The sequence below is a fragment of the Oncorhynchus clarkii genome, chromosome 18 (genome assembly GCF_045791955.1).
Source record: "Oncorhynchus clarkii lewisi isolate Uvic-CL-2024 chromosome 18, UVic_Ocla_1.0, whole genome shotgun sequence".
In the NCBI taxonomy this organism is placed as follows: Eukaryota; Metazoa; Chordata; class Actinopteri; order Salmoniformes; family Salmonidae; genus Oncorhynchus; species Oncorhynchus clarkii.
In genome coordinates, this window is record NC_092164.1 from 56329952 (window position 1) to 56353533 (window position 23582).

At 46.3% G+C, this 23582-nt stretch overlaps 1 protein-coding gene across 2 annotated transcripts in view; it reads right to left on the bottom strand.

The window, feature by feature from the left end:
- Positions 1-1810: 1810 nt before the first annotated feature.
- LOC139372733 (raftlin-like) overlaps positions 1811-23582 on the bottom strand; it is a 48877-nt gene continuing 27105 nt past the window's right edge. The window contains exons 3-10 of one of the 2 annotated variants that reach the window (XM_071112530.1): positions 15664-15847; positions 13794-13899; positions 4288-5272; positions 3915-4118; positions 3352-3461; positions 3022-3125; positions 2710-2785; positions 1811-2343 (exon numbers count right to left, since the gene is read on the bottom strand). In XM_071112530.1, coding sequence (XP_070968631.1) covers positions 1888-2343; positions 2710-2785; positions 3022-3125; positions 3352-3461; positions 3915-4118; positions 4288-5272; positions 13794-13899; positions 15664-15847 — 2225 coding nt within the window. In that variant the 3' untranslated portion in view covers positions 1811-1887. Of the gene's footprint in view, positions 2347-2709; positions 2786-3021; positions 3126-3351; positions 3462-3914; positions 4119-4287; positions 5273-13793; positions 13900-15663; positions 15848-23582 lie in introns of both variants that reach the window. The other variant, XM_071112529.1, reaches the window with a different exon arrangement.

Sequence of the window (23582 nt, forward strand, 5' to 3'; positions counted from 1 at the left end):
CTTAAGTCGTTTTGCCACAACTTTGGAAGTATGCTTGGGGTCATTGTCCATTTGGAAGACCCATTTGCGACCAAACTTTAACTTCCTGACCGATGTCTTGAGATGTTGCTTCAATATATCCACATAATATTCCTTCTCATGATGCCATCTATTTTCTGAAGTGCACCAGTCCCTCCTGCAGCAAAGCACCCCCACAACATGATGCTGCCAACCCTGTGCTTCACGGTTGGGATGATGTTCTTCGGCGTGCAAGCACCCCCCTTTCTCCTCCAAACATAACGATGGTCATTATGGCCAAACAGTTATATTTTTGTTTCATCAGACCAGAGGACATTTCTCCAAAAGTACAATATTTGCCCTCATGTGCAGTTGCAAACCGTAGTCTGGCTTTTTTATGGCGGTTTTGGAGCAGTGGCTTCTTCCTTGCTGAGCGGCCTTTCAGGTTATGTCAGTATAGAACTAGTTAAACTGTGAATATAGATACTTTTGTACCCGTTTCCTCCAGCATCTTCACACTGTTGCTGTTGTTCTGCGATTGATTTGCACTTTTCGCACCAAAGTACGTTCCTCTCTAGGAGACAGAAGGCGTCTCCTTCCTCAGTGGTATGATGGGTGTGTGGTCCCATGTTGTTTATACTTGCGTACTATTGTTTGTACAGATGAACGTGGTACCTTCAGGAGTTTGGAAATTTCTCCCAAGGATGAACCAGACTTGTGGAGGTCTTGGCTGATTTCTTTTGATTTTCCCATGATGTCAAGCAAAGAGGCACTGAGTTTGAAGTTAGGCCTTGAAATACATCCACAGGTACACCTCCGATTGACTAAAATTATGTCAATTAGTCTATCAGAAGCTTCTAAAGCCATTACATAATTTTCTGGAATTGTCCAAGCTGTTTAAAGGCACATTCAACTTAGTGTAACAGTATAACTTTAGACCGTCCCCTCGCCCATACCCGGGCACGAACCAGGGACCCTCTGCACACATCAACAACAGTCACCCACGAAGCATCGTTACCCATCGCTCAACAAAAGCCGCGGCCCTTGCAGAGCAAGGGGAACTACTACTTCAAGGTCTCAGAGCAAGTGACGTCACCGATTGAAATGCTATTTAGCGCGCACCGCTAACTAAGCCAGCCGTTTCACATCCGTTACATTAGTATATGTAAACTTCTGACCCACTGGAATTGTGATACAGTGAATTATATTAAATACTGTCTGTAAACAATTGTTGGAAAAATGACTCGTGTCATGCACAAAGTAAATGTCCTAACCAACTTGCCAAAACTATAGTTTGTTAACAAGAAATTTGTGGAGTAGTTGAAAAACGAGTTTTAACGACTCCAACCTAAGTGTACTTACGACTTCAACTGTATGTATATATATATACACACAAATATATTATATATATATATATATATATACACACACAGAGTATATACTGTATACGACTCCAGGTTTGATACAGTACCAGGAATAAGTGACTGTTAAGTGACTGTTAAGTGACTTGGTTTCCATCGATGAGCTACTAGTGCTTCGTCCTATTCTGTCATTCTGTATATTTATTATTTCCATTCCAGGGTTACAATAGTAGGCTGTTTGAAATATTGCAACTTGCTGAGCGTGCCTAGAGTGTCAGGTGGGCTGGGTTTGCACTTTTGGTACTTTTCCATTGGTTCCATCCAGGCAAGGCACCATGCAAGCTCAATCAAGCAATCTTACAAATACTATTTGAACCCAGGTCAGGGCCTGTAACGTTATTCAGAACACATCTCAGAGTAGGAGTGCTGATCTAGGATCAGTTCCCCGCTTATTCATTATGATTTAAAAGACAAAACTGTTCCTAGATCAGCACTCCTACTCAGGTGCTTTATATTTAATTCTATCTAATTAACATACTCCAGAAAACAGCGCTCTCTCACTCAGCTGCTGTGTGATCTTCTCCTCTGACTTCTCTTCATCATTCTTCTGATTGACAAACTGATCTGCAAACCTAACGGCCTTCTCATGTCTGGCCAATAGGGCTTTGCCATTCCCCCGCTCTACTTCCTGGTTGAGGTCTGTGGCCCCGCCCTCTGTACCCTGGGTGAAGTCTTCTTGAAATTCTGTCTCACACTCTCTCTCCTCTTCTCTCTTGATTCCATCTCTGTCTACGGTTCTTCTTTTCTCATTTATTTTGTTCTCACAATTCCTTCTCACCTCTCTCTCCTCCTCCTCTTCCGTGTTCCTCTTCTGTCCATCCATCCCTCTCTCCATCACTGGGGATGTGTCCTTTCTCTCCTCTTTCTTCTCTAGCATTTCTCCAGCAGAGTTTTTCTTCGGCTTGTTCCGACCCCTGAGGTTCAACTTCTGAAAGATAGACATTTTAAGGATATGTTTTTTTTTCTTTATATGAACTCTCTCTCTCTCTTCAGACACCTGACAAATGACTACAAACATCTCTGTGATGCTTCTCTTGGACAGTTAACAGCAAAGAATTGACTGAAGAAAGTAATCTTTCTGACTGTAATGTACTAAGAAATGATTATTTTTAGAACATAAAAACTCTCCCCCTGAGTGTTAACAGAACCAGAGTAGGACTATATCAGCTGGGTTATCTACAGCTACATTAAGAAGTATGACTTTTTATGACACAGCATTGTGTAAGGTACAAGGAAAGAGTGAGTGATAGAGAGAAAGACAGAAGTAGAGGAACAAAAAAAAGTGAGGAACCTTGAAGTCTTTCCTGTTGCGTTGCAAGGCAGGTCTCTGGAGGAAGAGGATCTGCTTTGTGGACAAACTGCCATCACTAAGGAGAGAACAGTGCTATTAACGTAATGTACATCACTACTGGCTTCACATCTTGGAACTTGATATTAGAACTTCTGAGTCCTATACAGTATCTTATAGTGTGAAAGAAAATGTGAAATGTCATTTTGTTCCAAATGATGTGCAGTGTTCCAATGTTTAGTATGGTTTAGAGAAATACTGTAGCTACTAGTCTGGGCTAGGCTAGTGCTCCTGACTGGTGGGTTGGGACAGCACCTGTTGGTCTTAACGATGGGAGTAGGCAGCACACACGTCAGTCTCCATCCATAGGGAGCCAGAGACTGGAGCAAGGGAATGTAGTCTGTCCTTACCACTACACCCTGGAGAGGAGAACAACAGTGTCACACACACGTCGACAATGGTCGCTCGGGTGCACACACACACGCGCACATTTACACGCACGCGCACACACTCACATCGACAATGGTCGCTCGGGTGCATACACACGCGCGCACATTTACACGCACGCGCACACACTCACATCGACAATGGTCGCTCGGGTGCACACACACACGCGCACATTTACACGCACGCGCACACACTCACATCGACAATGGTCCACTGCTCCACCACAATGGCGTCGTATGAAGTGGGTGGGGTTTCTTCTGAGGAGCTCTGAAAGATGAACACACTGTCCACGGAGGAGACCCCGCTGTCTGAAAGAGAGAGAGAGAGAGAAACTCAACAACGTCTTCTGTTACAGTTGAATCTCTTCCACAGATTTGGAAAAGATAGAGTTGATCCGTTCTTGGCTTTGATGTACTTCCATGCATCATAGGTGAAGGGACATGGGTAAGCTTTCCAAATAGGCCTTTTTTCCATTTTCCCCTAAGTTCCAAAAGTATGTTGTAAGTTGTAAGTATGTTCGCCATGGTAAACACTACAGCACTAGCGTTGTCAAAGAGCTGTTTGTGCTCTTCCTAACTGCAATGCTCATGGACAAGCCAAACAGTCTGGCCTCACTGAAATCTTCAAATATGAACATGTTATCTTTAATGAGCTAGGACCTATTGTTTGGCATGACAATGAGTGACAAGGAGTTTGACAGCACAAACAGACTGACACTCAGGCTACTACTGTATTACACATCACCATTGTGCAAAACATACCATTGTCGTCTCCTAGGTGAAAGAAGCCGTCAATGAGGTGAGCTCCGCTGGTGAAATGCTGGGTCATGTGATCCAGCCAGTGGGCGTCGACCTCAGTCACTAGCCCTGCCTCTCTCTGCAGCTGCAGCGGAACCCTGAGGGAGTAGAACCTCAGAGAGCTGGACAGCTCCCCCGTGTGGTTGTATAGGGCAAACAGCTGCACCCCTACATACACAGACACACACACAGAGAGAGACACAAAGCATTAGTTTTAAATACTATACATACTATACATATATCTGAAATCAATCAATATTATATTATTCAGTAATATTCAGTTTAAACTCTATAACCTCTATAACCCAGTGGCAATAGTCGTAGACTTCACACTCACTGCTCTGTGCTGGTGGAGACCCTACCCGACTCTTTTCTCTGTCTGGACTCTTGACCCGGATGTGATTGTTGTTGTTGTGGGTCGGAACTCTGCTGCTCCTCAGATGCTCACCCGGGTCACCACCCGTGCCTTCGTTTCTACGGTTACACCCCCTCTCAGCCCCGGACTCTGACCTGTGGTCACCGTTGTCTAGTTCTGGTGACCGGACCAGGTTGTCTGAGCCGTGGTCTATTTGCGGTCTCTGTTTGTGGTTCTGTGTCTGAGGGCTTAGACTCTGTCTGTCTCCATGGCACTGTCTGTCTGCGTCTGGACCACCAAGTCCATGTGTTAACTCTGTTGGGCTGAAGTTGGGTAGTAGAATCCTGAGGAAGTCTGCTTGGCTTTCATTCTGTTGTCTCTCTATACATGTGGTCTCTATTGTGTTGTCAGACTGTAGTTGATCCTGGTCACCAGGGAGTTCTGTTGGGGCGTGGTTGTGGTTCTGTTGGTCACTAGCTGGATCTCTTTGGCTGGGTCTCTCTGGTGAGTCTGCTGGTTCATCTGGACAGCGTTTTGGTTGGTCTTCTATTGAGGCTATTTTGCCTGGACTGTGGTCGTGTTCTCTGTTTGATGATTCTATTGGAGTAGAGTCCTGTGTGAGATCTAGCGGTCCTGTGGAGCTCAAGTCCAGCTCCACCAGACTGGTATCTGTAGGGTTCTGCTCAATTGTTCTGAGTTCAACCGACTTGTGTTCTGGTGTTTTCACTTCTGTGTTCCGGTTGTGTTCTGGTTCTAGGAGGTTCTGGTGGGGTTCTGCAGAGTCTGTAGGGCTGGGATCCAGTATCATGGGTTCTGAGGGACTGGTGGGGTGTCTGTGTATGGGGGAGGGGCTGGAGTGCAGGGAGGACAGGTCCTCAGGGTCCAAGTGCCCCAGGAAACAGGGTCCCCCGCCAGGCTGCTGCAGGAAGCCCACAAACAGCATACCCTGCTCCGCCATGTCCTGGATCTGGTCAAACACAAAACACACACACACACACACACACACACACACACACACAGAGTAGTGGTCACTTAGCAGACACATACAGTACCAGTCAAAAGTTTGGACACACCTTCTCATTCAAGGGTTTTTCTTTATATTTACTATTTTCTACATTGTAGAATTATAGTGAAGACATCAAAACTATGAAATAACACATATGGAATCACGTAGTAACCCCAAAAGTGTTAAATAAATCAAAACATATTTTATACTTGAGATTCTTCAAAGTAGCCACCCTTTGCCTTGATGACAGCTTTGCACACTCTTGGCATTCTCTCAACCAGCTTCATGAGGTAGAATGCATTTCAATTAACAGGTGTGTCTTGTTAAAAGTTAATTTGTGGAATTTCTTTCCTTCTTAATGCGTTTGACAAGGTAGGGGTGGTGTACAGAGGATTTGGTAAAATACCAAGTCCATATTATGGCAAGAACAGCTCAAACAAGCAAAGAGAAATGACAGTCCATCATTAAGATATCGGAAAATGTGTGCAGTTGCAAAAGCCATCAAGCGCTATGATGAAACTGGCTCTCATGAGGACCGCCACAGAAAAGGAAGACACAGAGTTACCTCTGCTGCCGAGTATAAATTCATAAGAGTTACCAGCCTCAGAAATTGCAGCCCAAATAAATACTTCACAGAGTTCAACAGACACATCTCAACATCAACTGTTCAGAGGAGACTGCGTGAATCAGGCCTTCATGGTCGAATTGCTACAAAGAAACCACTACTAAAGGACACCAATAATAAGAAGAGACTTGCTTGGGCCAAGAAACACAAGCAATGGACATTAGACCAGTGGAAATCTGTCCTTTGGTCTGATGAGTCAAAATCTGGTCTGATGAGTCAACATCCATATCTTTGTGAGACGCAGAGTAGGTGAGCGGATGATCTCTGCATGTGTGTTTCCCACTGTGAAACATGGAGGAGGTGTAATGGTGTGGGGGTGCTTTGCTGGTAACACTGTTGGTGTCACCACAGCATTCTGCAGCGGTACGTCATTCCATCTGGTTTGCGCTTAGTGGGACTATCATTTGTTTTTCAACAGGACAATGACCCAAAACACTTCTCCAGGCTGTGTAAGGGCAATTTGACCAAGAAGGAGAGTGATGGAGTGCTGCGTCAGATGACCTGGCCTCCACAATCACCCGACCTCAACCCAATTGAGGTGGTTTGGGATGAGTTGGACTGCAGAGTGAAGGAAAAGTAGCCAACAAGTGCTCAGCATATGTGGGAACTCCTTCAAGACTGTTGGAAAAGCATTCCTAATGAAGATGCTTGAGAGAATGCCAAGAGTGTGCAAAACTGTCATCAAGGCAAAGGATGGCTACTTTGAAGAATCTAAAATATATTTTGATTTGTTTAACACTTTTTTGGATACTACATGATTCCATATGTGTACTGGTACTGTGCACTCAAGCACACAGACACGGACGGACACGGACACACACACACTCATGCCCGATACATATATAGATACAAATCATATTCAATCAGTAGCCATTACGCTTACTTGGGGTTACACCCACAGCCTCATTTACACACTACAGACATTCTGCAAACCATCCTGCAAACAGCCTAATCATCCCTAAAGACCAAGTATTCTAATGACAAAGGAACCTCATTATCCACGGTCTGTATGTGCGTTTGTCATTACCGTGTGTGTGTGTGTCATTCTCCCTCTCCCTCCCACAGAGCTCCTCTGGTTAACTGTCAGTTGATATTAATGCTGACAGTTTGAGAGGGGCTCGTTAGAGAGAACACAGAATGCTAACTACCACCAATAATAACGAGACATTTTTCCCCATTACCATCTCTCCTTCAATGACAATCAACACACACACACACATTTTTGTTGGGGGAGGCAGATGAAGATGATGGACAGTGAACAGACACTGCCCAACTCTTGAGTGTGTCAAGATGTGAGTAGAAATACAAAATGTGTGTGTGTGTGTGTGTGTGTGTGTGTGTGTGTGTCACGTGTATGTGGGTGGTGGGGATTATTACTCAATCCCACCCAAAGGCTTATTATACCTCCTTGACATGTACTTACTCATGTTTAGTGTGTCCATGTACGCAAGAGTACACGTGTGTGTGTGTGTCATAAGAAGGAAGGAAGTAAGTGCCAAACCCTGCAGTATGAGAAGACCCATCAATGTCCCCTACTCTTCTATTGCGTCCTGTCCGTGGTTCTTTTCAGTGATTCCCTAGCAGCCAGGCTGCTATCTGATTGCCTATTCATGTCACGCTGCCTGACCATATCACATTATACTGAGCCCTGTGCATTTCAATCCAATCACCGCTCCCTTTTATGCTCCGCCTGTTCACATGCAAATCTCCTCAATAAGGCCTGTTCACTTATAGTAGTGAATTAATTTCATTCTACAGTGACTCATAGTCGCTGTAGACTGAGATGAATTCACAACTATAAGTGCCTAAGAGGGAGTTTGTGATTGTTAAATGATGTTACAGCTGATAGTGACATTACGGGGGCATCTCAATAGTCATAGTGGCTTCCTCTTCTTCCAGTAAGGAGGCATCCAAGGAAATTAGGATGAGCTTGCCACTAGAATTTTTCAGTCAAATATTAAGGTTCAAATAAGGGATGAATTTTAGAGTGTAATGTCCCTTTAAAGGGAGAATCTGCAGTTGCTACATCCATTTTTTACTTATAAATTAAAGATATATACCTATTGATTCTTGAAGAATGTAACTTATAAACGCCTAATGACTTTAGTTCAACTGTCGTACCCCATCAGAACCCATAATGTTAGCTTGTTTTACTCCATTGTTTGTAAACAATGCAAATGTAAATAAACACTGTAGCGCCTCAAAACATGCTTTAAACTATCATTTTGATATCTTGGATTGGTCAGTCCTTGAATCCATAGCTCAGTCTATGAATTTGAATTTCTCCAGGCCCATCGTTGAGTCATTTGTATCCTCTGTCACAGGAGGAGACGGTGGCTATGGAAACATATGTCACCGAATCTCTGGGACAGGGATACATTCAACCTTCCATCTCACCCATCTCCTCGAGTTTCTTTTTTGTGAAGAAAAAGGATGGAGGTTTGCGCCCGTGTATTGATTATCGAGGTTTGAATAAGATCACGGTAAAATAAAGTTACCCGCTACCGCTCATAGCCAGTATGACCGAGTCATCACACGGGGCACGCTTCTTCACAAAATTGGACCTCAGGAGCGCTTACAACCTGGTGCGTATGTAACGGATGTGAAACAGCTTAGTTAGCGGTGCGCGCTAAGTAGCATTTCAATCGGTGACGTCACTTGCTCTGAGACCTTGAAGTAGTTGTTCCCCTTGCTCTTAAAGGGCCGCGGCTTTTGTGGAGCGATGGGTAACGATGCTTCGAGGGTGACTGTTGTTGATGTGTGCAGAGGGTCCCTGGTTCGCGCCCGGGTATGGGCGAGGGGACGGTCTAAAGTTATACTGTTGCACATATCCGGGGGGGAGATGAGTGGAAGACAGCATTTAGCACCACTTCTAAACTAATGAATGCTCCATCAGTCTTCCAATTCTTTGTAGATGAGATTTTCAGGGACCTGCACGGGCAGGGTGTAGTGGTGTATATCGACTACATTCTGATATACTCCGCTACACGCGCCGAGCATGTGTCCCTGGTACCCACGGTGCTTGGTAGACTGTTGGAACATGACCTGTACGTCAAGGCTGAGAGATGTCTGTTCTTCCAACAGTCCATCTCCTTCCTAGGGTACCGCTTTTAGCCTCAGGGGTGGAGATGGAGAGTGACCGCATTTCAGCAGTGAGTAATTGGCCGACTCCAACCACGGTAAAGGAGGTGCAGCGGTTTTTAGGGTTTGCCAACTACTACCTGAGATTTATCAGGGGTTTTGGTCAGGTAGCGGATCCCATTACCTCACTGCTGAAGGGGGGACCGGTGCGACTGCAGTGATCAGCTGGGGCGGACAGGGCTTTTGGTCACCTGAAGGCTCTGTTTACCTCGGCTCCCATGCTGGCTCATCCTGATCCCTCCTTAGCGTTCATAGTTGAGGTGGACACGTCCGAGGCAGGGATAGGGGCTGTGCTGTCTCAGCGCTCGGGTACGCCACTAAAGCTCTGTCTCTGTGCATTCTTTTCGAAGAAGCTCAGCCCCGCGGAGCGAAACTATCATGTGGGGGACCGGGAGTTGTTAGCTGTTGTCATGGCTCAGAAAGCGTGGAGACATTGGCTTGAGGGGGCTAGACACCCTTTTCTCAATCTGGAGTACATTCGAGCAGCGAGGAGACTGAAGCCTCGCCAGGCAAGGTGGGCCATGTTTTTTACCCGTTTTGTTTTCACCCTTTCTTTCAGATCAGGTTCCCAGAACGTGAAGGTAGACGCACTGTCCCGGCTGTATGATACAGAGGAGCGGTCCACAGATCCCACTCCCATAATTCCAGCTTCTCGCCTGGTGGCACCGGTGGTATGGGAGGTGGACGCTGACATCGAGCGGGCGTCGCGTGCAGAGCTCACTCCCCCTGGGTGTCCAGCTGGGCGTCTGTACGTTTCGTTTGATGTCCGCGATCGTTTGATCTGTTGGGCTCACACGTCGCCCTCCTCTGGTCATCCTGGCATCGGTCGGACGGTGCACTACCTTGCTGGGAAGTACTGGTGGCCCACTTTAGCTAAGGACGTGAGGGTGTATGTTTCCTCCTGTTCGGTATGCGCACAGTGCAAGGCACCTAGACACCTGCCCAGAGGTAAATTACAACCCCTTCCCGTTCCACAATGACCATGGTCACACCTATCGGTGGATTTCGTGAAGGATCTTCCCCCGTCGCGGGGTAACACCACGATTCTGGTCGTTGTGGATCGATTTTCTAAGTCCTGTCGCCTTCTTCCTTTGCCCAGTCTCCCTACGGCTCTACAGACTGCGGAGGCCATTTTCACCCACGTATTCCGGCACTACGGGGTGCCTGAGGATATAGTTTCTGATCGGGGTCCCCAATTCACGTCTAGAGTATGGAGGGCGTTTATGGAACGCCTGGGGGTCTCGGTCAGCCTTACCTCAGGTTTTCACCCCGAGAGTAACGGGCAGGTGGAAAGAGTCAACCAGGATGTGGATAGGTTTCTGCGGTCCTATTGCTAGGACCGGCCGAGGGAGTGGGCGGTTTATATCCCCTGGGTGGAGATGGCCCAAAACTCCCTCCGCCACTCCTCTACCAACCAATCACCATTTCAATGTGTGCTGGGTTATCAGCCGGTCGTGGCACCATGGCATCAGAGCCAGATCGAGGCTCCTGCGGTGGATGAATGGTTTCGGCACTCAGAGGAGACATGGAACGCTGGCCATGTGAGGCTACAACGGGCCGTCAGGAGGCAAAAGGCGAGTGCTGACCGCTACCGCAGTGAGGCCATACACCGGGGGATCGGGTCTGGCTCTCGACCCGAAACCTGCCCCTTCACCTGCCCTGCCAGAAGCTGGGTCCGCGGTTTGTGGGGCCATTTAAAGTCCTGAGGAGACTGAACAAGGTTTGTTATAGGTTACTACTCCCCCCTGATTATCACATTAAACCCTCGTTCCATGTGTCTCTCCTCAGGCCGGTGGTGGCTGGTCCACTCCAGCAATCTGAGGTGCGGGAGGTTCCTCCGCCCCCTCTGGACATCGAGGGGGTCCCGGCGTATACCGTACGAGCCATCATTGACTCAAGGCGTCGGGCGAGGGGCCTTCAGTACCTGGTGGAGTGGGAGGGGTACGTCCCGGAGGAGAGATGCTGGGTACCGGTGGATGACATCCTAGCGTGTCAGCACGCTGCTGGAGCCGCGCGTCAAGGGGGGGTACTGTCACAACTTCCGCCGAAGTCGGCCCTTCTCCTTGTTCAGGTGGTGTTCGGCGGTCGACGTCACCAGCTTTCTAGTCACTAACGATGCATTTTTCTGTTTCGTTTTGTTTTGTCTGATTACACACACACCTGTTTTACATTCCCTCATTACATTCCCTATTTAACCATCTGACATACATTTCTGTTCTGTCCGTGATTGTTCATGTCATTAGTGGTTGTGTTTGTGTTAGAGCTGTGTTGTATGTTCCTATTTGGAATTTTGCTTTATTCTTTGAGTAAAACTCAGTTGGATTACTCTATACCTGTGTCCTGCGCCTGACTCCGCTTTCACTCTGCACCCAATCGCTGACAGAATATCTACATAGGCATACAGAAGCCTGATATCAGGAACCATCACTCCTGTGTCCCAATGGCACGTTGTATTAGCTAATCCAAGTTTATCATTTTAAAAGGCTAATTGATCATTAGAAAACTCTTTTGTAATTATGTTAGCACAGCTGAAAACTGTTGTGCTGATTAAAGAAGCAATAAAACTGGCCTTCTTTAGACTAGTTGAGTATCTGGAGCATCAGCATTTGTGGGTTCGATTACCGTCTCAAAATGGCCAGAAACAAAGACCTTTCTTCGGAAACTCGTCAGTCTATTCTTGTTCTGAGAAATGAAGGCTATTCCAAGTGAGAAATTGCCAACAAACTGAAGATCTTGTACAACGCTGTGTACTACTCCATTCACAGAACAGCTCAAACTGGCTCTAACCAGAATAGGAATAGGAGTGGGAGGCCCCGGTGCACAACTGAGCAAGAGGACAAGTACATTAGAGTGTCTGAGAAGCAGATGCCTTACAAGTCCTCAACTGACAGCTTCATTAAATAGTACCCGCAGAACACCAGTCTCAACATCAACAGTGAAGAGGTGACTCCAGGATGCTGGCCTTCTAGGCAGAGTTTAAAAGAAAAAGCCATATCTCAGACTGGCCAATAAAAATAAAATATTAAGATGGGAAAAAGAACACAGACACTGGACAGAACTTTGCCTAGAAGGCCAGCATCTTGGAGTCGCCTCTTTACTGTTGATGTTTAGACTGGTGTTTTGCGGGTACTATTTAATGAAGCTGCCAGTTGAGGACTTGTAAGGCATCTGTTTCTCAAACTAGATACTAGGCGGTGTGAGAGGAATGCCCAAAAATTGTCAAAGACTCCAGTCCCCCAAGTCATAGACTTGGATTCTCTCTGCTACCGCACAGCAAGCGGTACCGGATCGCCAAGTCTAGGTCCTTTCCAGCTTCTACACCCAGGCCATAAGGCTGCTGAACAATGAATCAAATGCCCACCTGTGCTATTTACATTGACCCCCCCCCCCCCCCCTTTGTTTTTACACTGCTACTACTCATTGTTTATTATCTATGTATAGTCACTTTACCCCTACCTACATGTACAAATGACCTCAACTAACCTGAACCCCAACACATTGACTCGGTAACGGTATTTTATTGTGTTACTTTAAACAAATGTTTTATTTTATTTAAGAAATATTTTCTTAACTCTTTTTCTTAACTGCATTGTTTTTTATGGGCTTGGAAGTAAGCATTTCACGGTAAAGTCTGTAATACCTGTTGTATTCTGCGCATGTGACAAATAACATTTGATTTCAACAGTTCCCCAAGACTGAATTCAAGCATTTAACTGTTGTTTTAGGTGCATTTTACATTTACTGTACTGTTCACTGCATATGTTGACAACGAAATCTGAAAATATTCTGGATACATTCAGTAACATGATAAGACTATTCCTGGAAAACGTGGTGTAGGTGCAACCTAAGACATAAAAATGGTTTGAGTGAGAAAGTGTGCACAGTTGCGAAGCAATTTCAATGCACTTTTATGAATCAAAGAAGAGTCTTCAAGTTGAAGGTGCTTTTTGGAGCTCTCCTAGCCGTGCCATTGAGGGAATAGAGCAAGCACACTTTTAGTTGTTTCAGATGGAACACAACCCTGCATCACACAATTACTGTTGTTTAAGCAATCCAAAAACTGTCCATTAAAAATCGCAATCTGTGTCAAGTGGGCATGATTAGAAAGTGTGTTCTATTGCTAGCTAAGTTATAAAATACAACCTTACAGTGTTAGGCGTTCACAAGGCAATTCAGAGAAACAGATCGTAATTTTGGTGCGCATAAAAAGGAGTCATGAGTGCATTTAAGTGAAATAAACAAACACAAGCTCATTGTGTTCAGAACATCCCAGGGTATGACCACATGTCATCTGGTAACTGTACATCAAACATAGTGATCAGAAACCTTGACCCTGCATATGGCATGAGTTTTATGATTTGGAGATGTGATGTGACTCACAGGTGTTTGGCTTGCTTGTATGACATCAACATATCATATTTCAAAATACATAGAGTCCTCTTAATTTACAGCATTTCTGACTCAGACACCGACTCTTATTAGTGCCCAAATCTGCCATTTTCAACCCGAAAGTAAAGGGCTACAATTAAAATGTATGGGGGAATTTGTTGATCCTAGATCTGTGTCTATGGGTTACTTCTCCCAGAGTGGAGCTGAGTGTAAATAGTAAGCTGTTCCTAGATCTGTGCCTATGGGTAACTTCTCCCAGAGTGGAGCTGAGTGTAGGTAGTAAGCTGATCCTAGATCTGTGCATTAGGACTAATGGGCAGGGCTGACCTTCTTCACGTAGTTCTGGATGACTTCTGGGTCAGGGGCCTGTTGACCCGCCACACACACGTCTGTCTCCAGGCGAAGCCCCGCCCATTTCAGCTCGTTCTCTGAACTGGACAGAGAGAAATGAAAGAGGGTTGAAGGAAGACATCAGCGGACATTTATGTACCCTATTCCCTATATAGTGCACTACTTTTGCAGGGCTCATAGGGGCCCATATGGCTATGGTCAAAATGAGTGCACTATGTAGGGAATAGCCATTTAGGACACAGCTTTACTTTCTTCTCAAAGAAAGACATGAACGTGGAGAAAGACATGAACATGTAGAAAGGACTGATGAAGGCCTGAATAAAACTATAGATAATCATGTTTGCATTCTGGATCTTAGTAATCTATTGTGCTTTAGAGAATAGAAGAAAGGAGAATGGTGATAATGGAGGGAGGAGAGAGATGAAGTGATGGAGAGATAAAAGGAGGAGAGAGTGGAGGATAGAGGGTTGGAGAGAGGAGAGAGATGAATTGATGGAGAGATAAAAGGAGGAGAGAGTGGAGGATAGTGGGTTGGAGAGAGATGAAGTGATGGAGAGATAAAAGGAGGAGAGAGTGGAGGATAGAGGGTTGGAGAGAGATGAAGTGATGGAGAGATAAAAGGAGGAGAGAGTGGAGGATAGAGGGTTGGAGAGAGATGAAGTGATGGAGAGATAAAAGGAGGAGAGAGTGGAGGATAGAGGGTTGGAGAGAGGAGAGAGATGAATTGATGGAGAGATAAAAGGAGGAGAGAGTGGAGGATAGTGGGTTGGAGAGAGATGAAGTGATGGAGAGATAAAAGGAGGAGAGAGTGGAGGATAGAGGGTTGGAGAGAGATGAAGTGATGGAGAGATAAAAGGAGGAGAGAGTGGAGGATAGAGGGTTGGAGAGAGATGAAGTGATGGAGAGATAAAAGGAGGAGAGAGTGGAGGATAGAGGGTTGGAGAGAGATGAAGTGATGGAGAGATAAAAGGAGGAGAGAGTGGAGGATAGTGGGTTGGAGAGAGATGAAGTGATGGAGAGATAAAAGGAGAACAGAAGGCCTCATGGTTCCCCTATCCTAGCACATTGTTCCCCTCCGGCGGGTGCTGATGATGCAATCAGTCGTCGCCACGGTGACAAGTGCCAATTGGCAGGATCACCCAACTGTGTGTGTGTGTGTACGCACACACACATGTGAGTATGAGGGAAAGATTGTGTGTGTGTGTGTGTGTGTGTGTATTTGTGTAAGCATATACAGTATGTGTGGAAGTGTGAGAGAAAAACAGTTTACATTTCTAAGTGTGAGCATGTCTATAAGCATGGGCCTGCAACATGGGCCTGCCACACGCTGTATACAGTTCCCTATCTACACATACAGTATGCTTCAAGAATTACACGGGTGAGAATAGATCTCTGTCGAGAATCCTCAGTGTGAAAATAGGATTCTGCTCAGATTTCACACATTCTGTGGGGGAGAATAGAATTCAGATGAGGCTCCTGCAGGTGAGAATAGAACTCAGATGAGGCTCCTGCAGGTGAGAATAGAACTCAGATGAGGCTCCTGCAGGTGAGAATAGAACTCAGATGAGGCTCCTGCAGGTGAGAATAGAACTCAGATGAGGCTCCTGCAGGTGAGAATAGAACTCAGATGATGCTCCTGCAGGTGAGAATTGAAGGCATTCCCTAACTATGTGTCTCTGTGTTCTGTGTAGCAGGCGTTGGTTGCAGAAAATGAGTGTGTGTGTGTATATATGTTTCCGTACCTGTGTGTGTGTGTGTGTGTGTGTGTGTGTGTGTGTGTGTGTGTGTGTGTGTGTGTGTGTGTGTGTGTGTGTGTGTGTGTGTGTGTGTGTGTGTGTTTCCATACCTGTGTGTCTCTCTGATGAGGACAGCTCTGTGTAGCTGGCGTTGGATGCGTGCAGGCCTGGGGCCACAAGGGTGGACAAAGGGATGGACAGCCACCAGGACGAAGCCCTGACCATACAGCTCCCTCACCTGGACTGGTAACTCTCTCACTGACGACAGACACAGTACTGAGGACACAGACACCTCTGTAGAGAGAAAGAGAACGTGTGTGAGAGAGTGAGTAAGTGTGTGGGAGGGTATGTGTGGTTGTGTGTGTGGGGGGTATGTGTGGTTGTGTGTGTGTGTGGGGGGAGGGGTCTGTGTGGTTATGTGTGTGGTTGTGGGGGTGTGTGTGTGGATGTGTGTGTGGGGAGTGTATGTGTGACTGTGGGGGGTGGTGGGGTTGTGTATGTGTAGAGGTGTGTGTGGTTGTGTGTGTGTGGGGGGGGGGTAGGTGTGGTTGTGTATGGGTGGGTGTGGGGTGTGTGTGTGTGTGTGTGTGTGTGTGTGTGTGTGGAGGAGGGTGAGTTGGTGGGTGGGTGGGTGGGTGGGTATGTGTGGTTGTGTATGGGTGTATGGGTGTGTGTGTGTGTGTGTGTGTGTGTGTGTGTGTGTGTGTGTGTGTGTGTGTGTGTGTGGTAGTGGGTGTGTGTGGGTGTGTGGGTGGGTGGGTGGGTGGGTGTGGAGGAGGGTGAGTTGGTGGGTGGGTGGGTGGGTGTGAGTGGTAGAGACACACAAAGACAGAGGAAGAAAATAAGGGGAATGTGAGTGAGAAAGTAGTATATAGGGAGAGAGGGTGTAGGGTTATGGTTAGAGAGGGTTATGGTTAGAGAGGGTTAAGGCTATGGTTAGAGATGGTTATGGTTAGAGAGGGTTAGGTGGAGAGAGGGTTAGGGGGAGCGAGAGTGATGGTTACGGTTAGAAAGGGTTGGGGTTGGGGGAGAGGGTGTATGGAAAGAGGGTGTAGGGAGAGAGGGTGTAGGGTTACGGTTAGAGAGGGTTACGGTTAGAGAGAGTTACAGTTAGAAAGGGTTAGGGTTATGGTTAAAGATGGTTATGGTTAGAGAGGGTTAGGGTTAGAGAGGGTTATGGTTAGAGAGGGTTAGGATTAGAGAGGGTTATGGTTAAAGAGGGTTATGGTTTCGGGAGGACAAGTGTGCGAGCAAGAAATAAATCACAAGATCTGTATTTCGGTGTTCCTCAAGGTTCCGTTTTAGGACCACTATTGTTTTCACTATATATTTTACCTCTTGGGGATGTCATTCGAAAACATAATGTTAACTTTCACTGCTATGCGGATGACACACAGCTGTACATTTCAATGAAACATGGTGAAGCCCTAAAATTGCCCTCGCTAGAAGCATGTGTTTCAGACATAAGGAAGTGGATGGCTGCAAACCTTCTACTTTTAAACTCGGACAAAACAAAGATGCTTGTTCTAGGTGCCAAGAAACAAAGAGATCTTCTGTTGAATCTGACAATTAATCTTAATGGTTGTACAGTCCTCTCAAATACAACTGTGAAGGACCTCTGCGTTACTCTGGACCCTGATCTCTCTTTTGAAGAACATATCAAGACAGCTTTTTTCCATCTGCGTAACATTGCAAAAATCAGAAACTTTCTGTCCAAAAATGATGCAGAAAAATTAATCCATGCTTTTGTCACTTCTAGGTTAGACTACTGCAATGCTCTACTTTCCGACTACCCGGATAAAGCACTAAATAAACTTCAGTTAGTGCTAAATACGGATGCTAGAATCCTGACTAGAACCCAAAAATTGGATCATATTACTCCAGTGCTAGACTCCCTACACTGGCTTCCTGTCAAGGCAAGGGCTGATTTCAAGGTTTTACTGCTAACCTACAAAGCATTACATGGGCTTGCTCCTACCTATCTCTCTGATTTGGTCCTGCCGTACATACCTACACGTACACTACGGTCACAAGACGCAGGCCTCCTAATTGTCCCTAGAATTTCTAAGCAAACAGCTGGAGGCAGGGCTTTCTCCTATAGAGCTCAATTTTTATGGAATGGTCTGCCTACCCATGTGAGAGACGGAAACTCGGTCTCAACCTAAGTATTTACTGAAGACTCATCTCTTCAGTGGGTCATATGATTGAGTGTAGTCTGGCCCAGGAGTGTGAAGGTGAACGGAAAGGCTCTGGAGCAACGAACCGCCCTTGCTGTCTCTGCCTGGCCGGTTCCCCTCTTTCCACTTTCCACCCCCCCCTTGGGTTGTGCCGTGTCGGAGACCTTTGTGGGCTATACTCGGCCTTGTCTCAGGATGGTAAGTTGGTGGTTGAAGATATCCCTCTAGTGGTGTGGTGGCTGTGCTTTGGCAAAGTGGGTGGGGTTATATCCTTCCTGTTTGGCCCTGTCCGGGGGTGTCATCGGATGGGGCCACAGTGTCTCCTGACCCCTCCTGTCTCAGCCTCCAGTATTTATGCTGCAGTAGTTTATGTGTCAGGGGGCTAGGGTCACTTTGTTATATCTGGAGTACTTCTCCTGTCCTTTCCGGTGTCCTGTGTGAATTTAAGTATGCTCTCTCTAATTCTCTCTTTCTTTCTCTCTCTCTGAGGACCTGAGCCCTAGGACCATGCCTCAGGACTACCTGACATGATGACTCCTTTCTGTCCCCAGTCCACCTGGCCGTGCTGCTGCTCCAGTTTCAACTGTTCTGCCTATGATTATTATTATTTGACCATGCTGGTCATTTATGAACATTTGAACATCTTGGCCATGTTCTGTTATAATCTCCACCCGGCACAGCCAGAAGAGGACTGGCCACCCCACATAGCCTGGTTCCTCTCTAGGTTTCTTCCTAGGTTTTGGCCTTTCTAGGGAGTTTTTCCTAGCCACCGTGCTTCTACACCTGCATTGCTTTGAGATATCAGCTGATGTACGAAGGGCTATATAAATACATTTTATTTGATTTGATGTAGGAAAGAGAGAGAGATACAGAGGGAAAGAGAGTGGGAGAGTGAGAAAAGAGAGAGAGGAGTGGGAATGGCGGGGCAGAGAGAGAGAGAGGGAGAGAGAGAGAGAGAGGAATGGGAACGGGAGGCAGAGAGAGAGGGAGAGGGAGAGAGAGGGAAAGAGAGAGGGAGAGAGAGAGGAATGGGAACGGGGGGCAGAGAGAGAGAGAGAGAGAGAGAGGGAGAGGGAGGGAGAGAGAGAGAGAGAGGGAGAGAGAGAGGAATGGGAACGGGGGGCAGAGAGAGAGAGAGAGGGAGAGAGAGGGAGAGGGAGAGAGAGAGGAATGGGAACGGGGGGCAGAGAGAGAGAGAGAGGGAGAGAGAGAGGGAGAGAGAGAGAGGGAAAGAGAGAGGAATGGGAACGGGGGGCAGAGAGAGAGAGAGAGAGAGAGAGAGAGAGAGAGAGAGAGAGAGAGAGAGAGAGAGAGGAATGGGAACGGGGGGCAGAGAGAGAGAGAGAGGGAGAGAGAGAGGGAGAGAGAGAGAGGGAAAGAGAGAGGGAGAGAGAGAGGAATGGGAACGGGGGGCAGAGAGAGAGAGAGGGAGAGAGAGAGAGGGAGAGAGAGAGAGAGAGAGAGGGAAAGAGAGAGGGAGAGAGAGAGGAATGGGAATGGGGGGGCAGAGAGAGAGAGAGAGGTGTGGGAACGGGGGTGGGCAGAGAGAGAGAGCATTATTTAGATATTATAGTTTGAATTGAATAGTAACATAGCAGCTAAATATGCTGCTGATTAAACCGGAACTCATAGCCTCAAACCACAGCTTAACACTGTCTGGCTTTTGTTTAGTTCACACACACACAACCAAACTACACGTGTTTCGTTCTTCCAGAGGATATGTACAATAACTCTCCCACAGTGCAGAGTGTGTGTGTTCTTGCGTTTTCCTGTGAGTGTGTGTGCGAGCAGTCTTTCTCTCCTCTGGCATTGGGATAGCAGGGATGAGCTGTGACTGCAGTATTAATGGTTATAGCTACCAGGATCAGCTCCTAGTTGCTCCCATTACAGAACACAATGGAGAGAGAGGAGCCATCAGGACACAATGGAGAGAGAGTGGAGCCATCAGGACACAATGGAGAGAGAGGAGCCATCAGAACACAATGGAGAGAGAGAGGAGCCATCAGGACACAATGGAGAGAGGAGCCATCAGAACACAATGGGGAGAGAGTGGAGCCATCAGAACACAATGGAGAGAGAGAGGAGCCATCAGGACACAATGGAGAGAGAGAGGAGCCATCAGGACACAATGGAGAGAGAGGGGCCATCAGAACACAATGGAGAGAGAGAGGAACCATCAGGACACAATGGAGAGAGTGAGGAGCCATCAGGACACAATGGAGACAGAGTGGACACAATGGAGTGAGAGAGGAGCCATCAGGACACAATGGAGAGAGAGGGGAGCCATCAAAACACAATGGAGAGAGTGGATCCATCAGGACACAATGGAGATAGTGTGGAGCCATCAGAACACAATGGAGAGAGAGAGGAGCCATCAGGACACAATGGAGAGAGAGAGGAGCCATCAGAACACAATGGAGAGAGTGTGGAGCCATCAGAACACAATGGAGAGAGTGGAGCCATCAGGACACAATGGAGAGAGAGAGGAGCCATCAGGACACAATGGAGAGAGTGTGGAGCCATCAGGACACAATGGAGAGAGAGGAGCCATCAGGACACAATGGAGAGAGTGTGGAGCCAACAGGACACAATGGAGAGAGAAGCCATCAGGACACAATGGAGAGAGAGGAGCCATCAGGACACAATGGAGAGAGAGAGGAGCCATCAGGACACAATGGAGAGAGAGGGGAGCTAATTAGAACACAACAGAGAGAGAGAAGAGCCAATTAGAACACAATGGAGAGAGAGGAGCCAATTAGAACACAATGGAGAGAGAGAGGAGCCATCAGGACACAATGAAGAGAGAAGAGCTAATTAGAACACAACAGAGAGAGAGAAGAGCCAATAAGAACACAATGGAGAGAGAGAGGAGCCAATTAGAACACAATAGAGACAGCCATGGTATATCAGACCGTATACCACGGGTATGACAAAACATGTATTTTTACTGCTCTAATTACGTTGGTAACCAGTTTATAATAGCAATAAGGCACCCCGGGGTATATATGGGGTATATGGCCAATATACCACGGCTAAGGGCTGTGTTGCGTTATGCATAAGAACAGCCCTTAGCCGTGGGATATTGGTCATATACAGTGCCTTGCGAAAGTATTCGGCCCCCTTGAACTTTGCGACCTTTTGCCACATTTCAGGCTTCAAACATAAAGATATAAAACTGTATTTTTTTGTGAAGAATCAACAACAAGTGGGACACAATCATGAAGTGGAACAACATTTATTGGATATTTCAAACTTTTTTAACAAATCAAAAACTGAAAAATTGGGCGTGCAAAATTATTCAGCCCCTTTACTTTCAGTGCAGCAAACTCTCTCCAGAAGTTCAGTGAGGATCTCTGAATGATCCAATGTTGACCTAAATGACTAATGATGATAAATACAATCCACCTGTGTGTAATCAAGTCTCCGTATAAATGCACCTGCACTGTGATAGTCTCAGAGGTCCGTTAAAAGCACAGAGAGCATCATGAAGAACAAGGAACACACCAGGCAGGTCCGAGATACTGTTGTGAAGAAGTTTAAAGCCGGATTTGGATACAAAAAGATTTCCCAAGCTTTAAACATCCCAAGGAGCACTGTGCAAGCGATAATATTGAAATGGAAGGAGTATCAGACCACTGCAAATCTACCAAGACCTGGCCGTCCCTCTGAACTTTCAGCTCATACAAGGAGAAGACTGATCAGAGATGCAGCCAAGAGGCCCATGATCACTCTGGATGAACTGCAGAGATCTACAGATGAGGTGGGAGACTCTGTCCATAGGACAACAATCAGTCGTATATTGCACAAATCTGGCCTTTATGGAAGAGTGGCAAGAAGAAAGCCATTTCTTAAAGATATCCATAAAAAGTGTTGTTTAAAGTTTGCCACAAGCCACCTGGGAGATACACCAAACATGTGGAAGAAGGTGCTCTGGTCAGATGAAACCAAAATTGAACTTTTTGGCAACAATGCAAAACGTTATGTTTGGCGTAAAAGCACATCACCCTGAACACACCATCCCCACTGTCAAACATGGTGGTGGCAGCATCATGGTTTGGGCCTGTTTTTCTTCAGCAGGGACAGGGAAGATGGTTAAAATTGATGGGAAGATGGATGGAGCCAAATACAGGACCATTCTGGAAGAAAACCTGATGCAGTCTGCAAAAGACCTGAGACTGGGATGGAGATTTGTCTTCCAACAAGACAATGATCCAAAACATAAAGCAAAATCTACAATGGAATGGTTCAAAAATAAACATATCCAGGTGTTAGAATGGCCAAGTCAAAGTCCAGACCTGAATCCAATCGAGAATATGTGGAAAGAACTGAAAACTGCTGTTCACAAATGCACTTGAAATACATTCATTAGGCCCTAATCTATGGATTTCACATGGTCAGGGGTGCACATAAGCCCAGCCACTTGGGAGCAAAGCCCAGCCAATCACAATGTGTTTTCCCCCACAAAAGAGCTGTATTACAGACAGAAATACTCCTCCGTTTAATCAGCTGTCCGGGTGGCTGGTCTCAGTATATGACTACAGTATGTCTGTGTGTATGGAATTTGTGCGTGTTTGAGGTGTGTGTGTGTGTCTATTGGTGTGTGTGTGTAATTAGGTGTGTGTGTGTCTATTGATGTGTGTGTGTAATTAGGTGTGCGCGTGCATGTTTGAGGTGTGTGTGTGTACATATTGAGGTGTGTGTGTGTGTAATTAGGTGTGTGTGTGTGTGTGTGTATTGAGGTGTGTGTGTGTGTGTAGCCTGTCTGTATGCTTGTCATCCTCTCCCATTCCATCTCATTTGCATGGGCCTGGAGAGACACTAGGCTGAATAAATTAACTGAGCTACACAAAGATGTGTTAGCCATCTCATTCTCAATCTGTTCCCCAGATCATCATCTGGCCTGTTCTCTCATACACACACACACACACACACAAGTCAGTGGAGGCCGCTATGGGGAGGACAGCTCATAATAATGTCTGGAACAGAGCAAATGGAATGGCATCAAACACATGGAAACCATATGTTTGATGTTGTTGATACCTTTCCACTTATTCCACTTCAGCCATTACCACGAGCCCATCCTCCCCAATTAAGGTGCCACCAACCTCCTGTGATACCAGTGTTAATGTACATACACAAGCATGCACACACACACACACACACACACATCTACACACACTTTGCCACACATACTCATCACATGGAAACAAGCTTTTTTTCTAACATTAAAATCTCATACTAAAACACTGAATCTATAGGGATTCATCCCACCTCCCCTCTCTTCATTCTCTCCTTCTGGTCATAATAACAGCTGGAGATGGATACAATATGATTGTGTCACTAAACAGTAATTTAGGCATCATTATCTTAACACTCCTATTACACTAACCAGCAAGACATACACAACATATTTGGGTAATTCCCCCCTGCAGTGAAATAGGGAGGAGGTAGGGAGGAGTCATTTCATTTATACGTTTACCACATTGGCTTTAAGAGGGCTATCATTCCGCTCTGCCATGAGAACACTCTCTGGAAGTTTACAATGCCAGGTTCTGCCAGTGGGAATTTTGGATACCCACTCCTCTTGACTCCGTATGTCTTGACTGGTGGGACAGACAGAGGGACGGAGGAAGGTGAAATTTACGGTCCAGGTGTTAATCAGCACTTCACCATTAAGAACCGCTATACTCCAGAATGGGAATATTGAATTCTGGAATCAGAATTATGAGTTATCAAGGTTCTCCAAATAGTACCTTGAGCTCCCAACGCTCCTGTAATCCTGACTGGTGAGGATCTGTGTGTGTCAAGAGTAAGTGGGTGGTGGGGATGATTACTCCCTCCCCAGGACATAT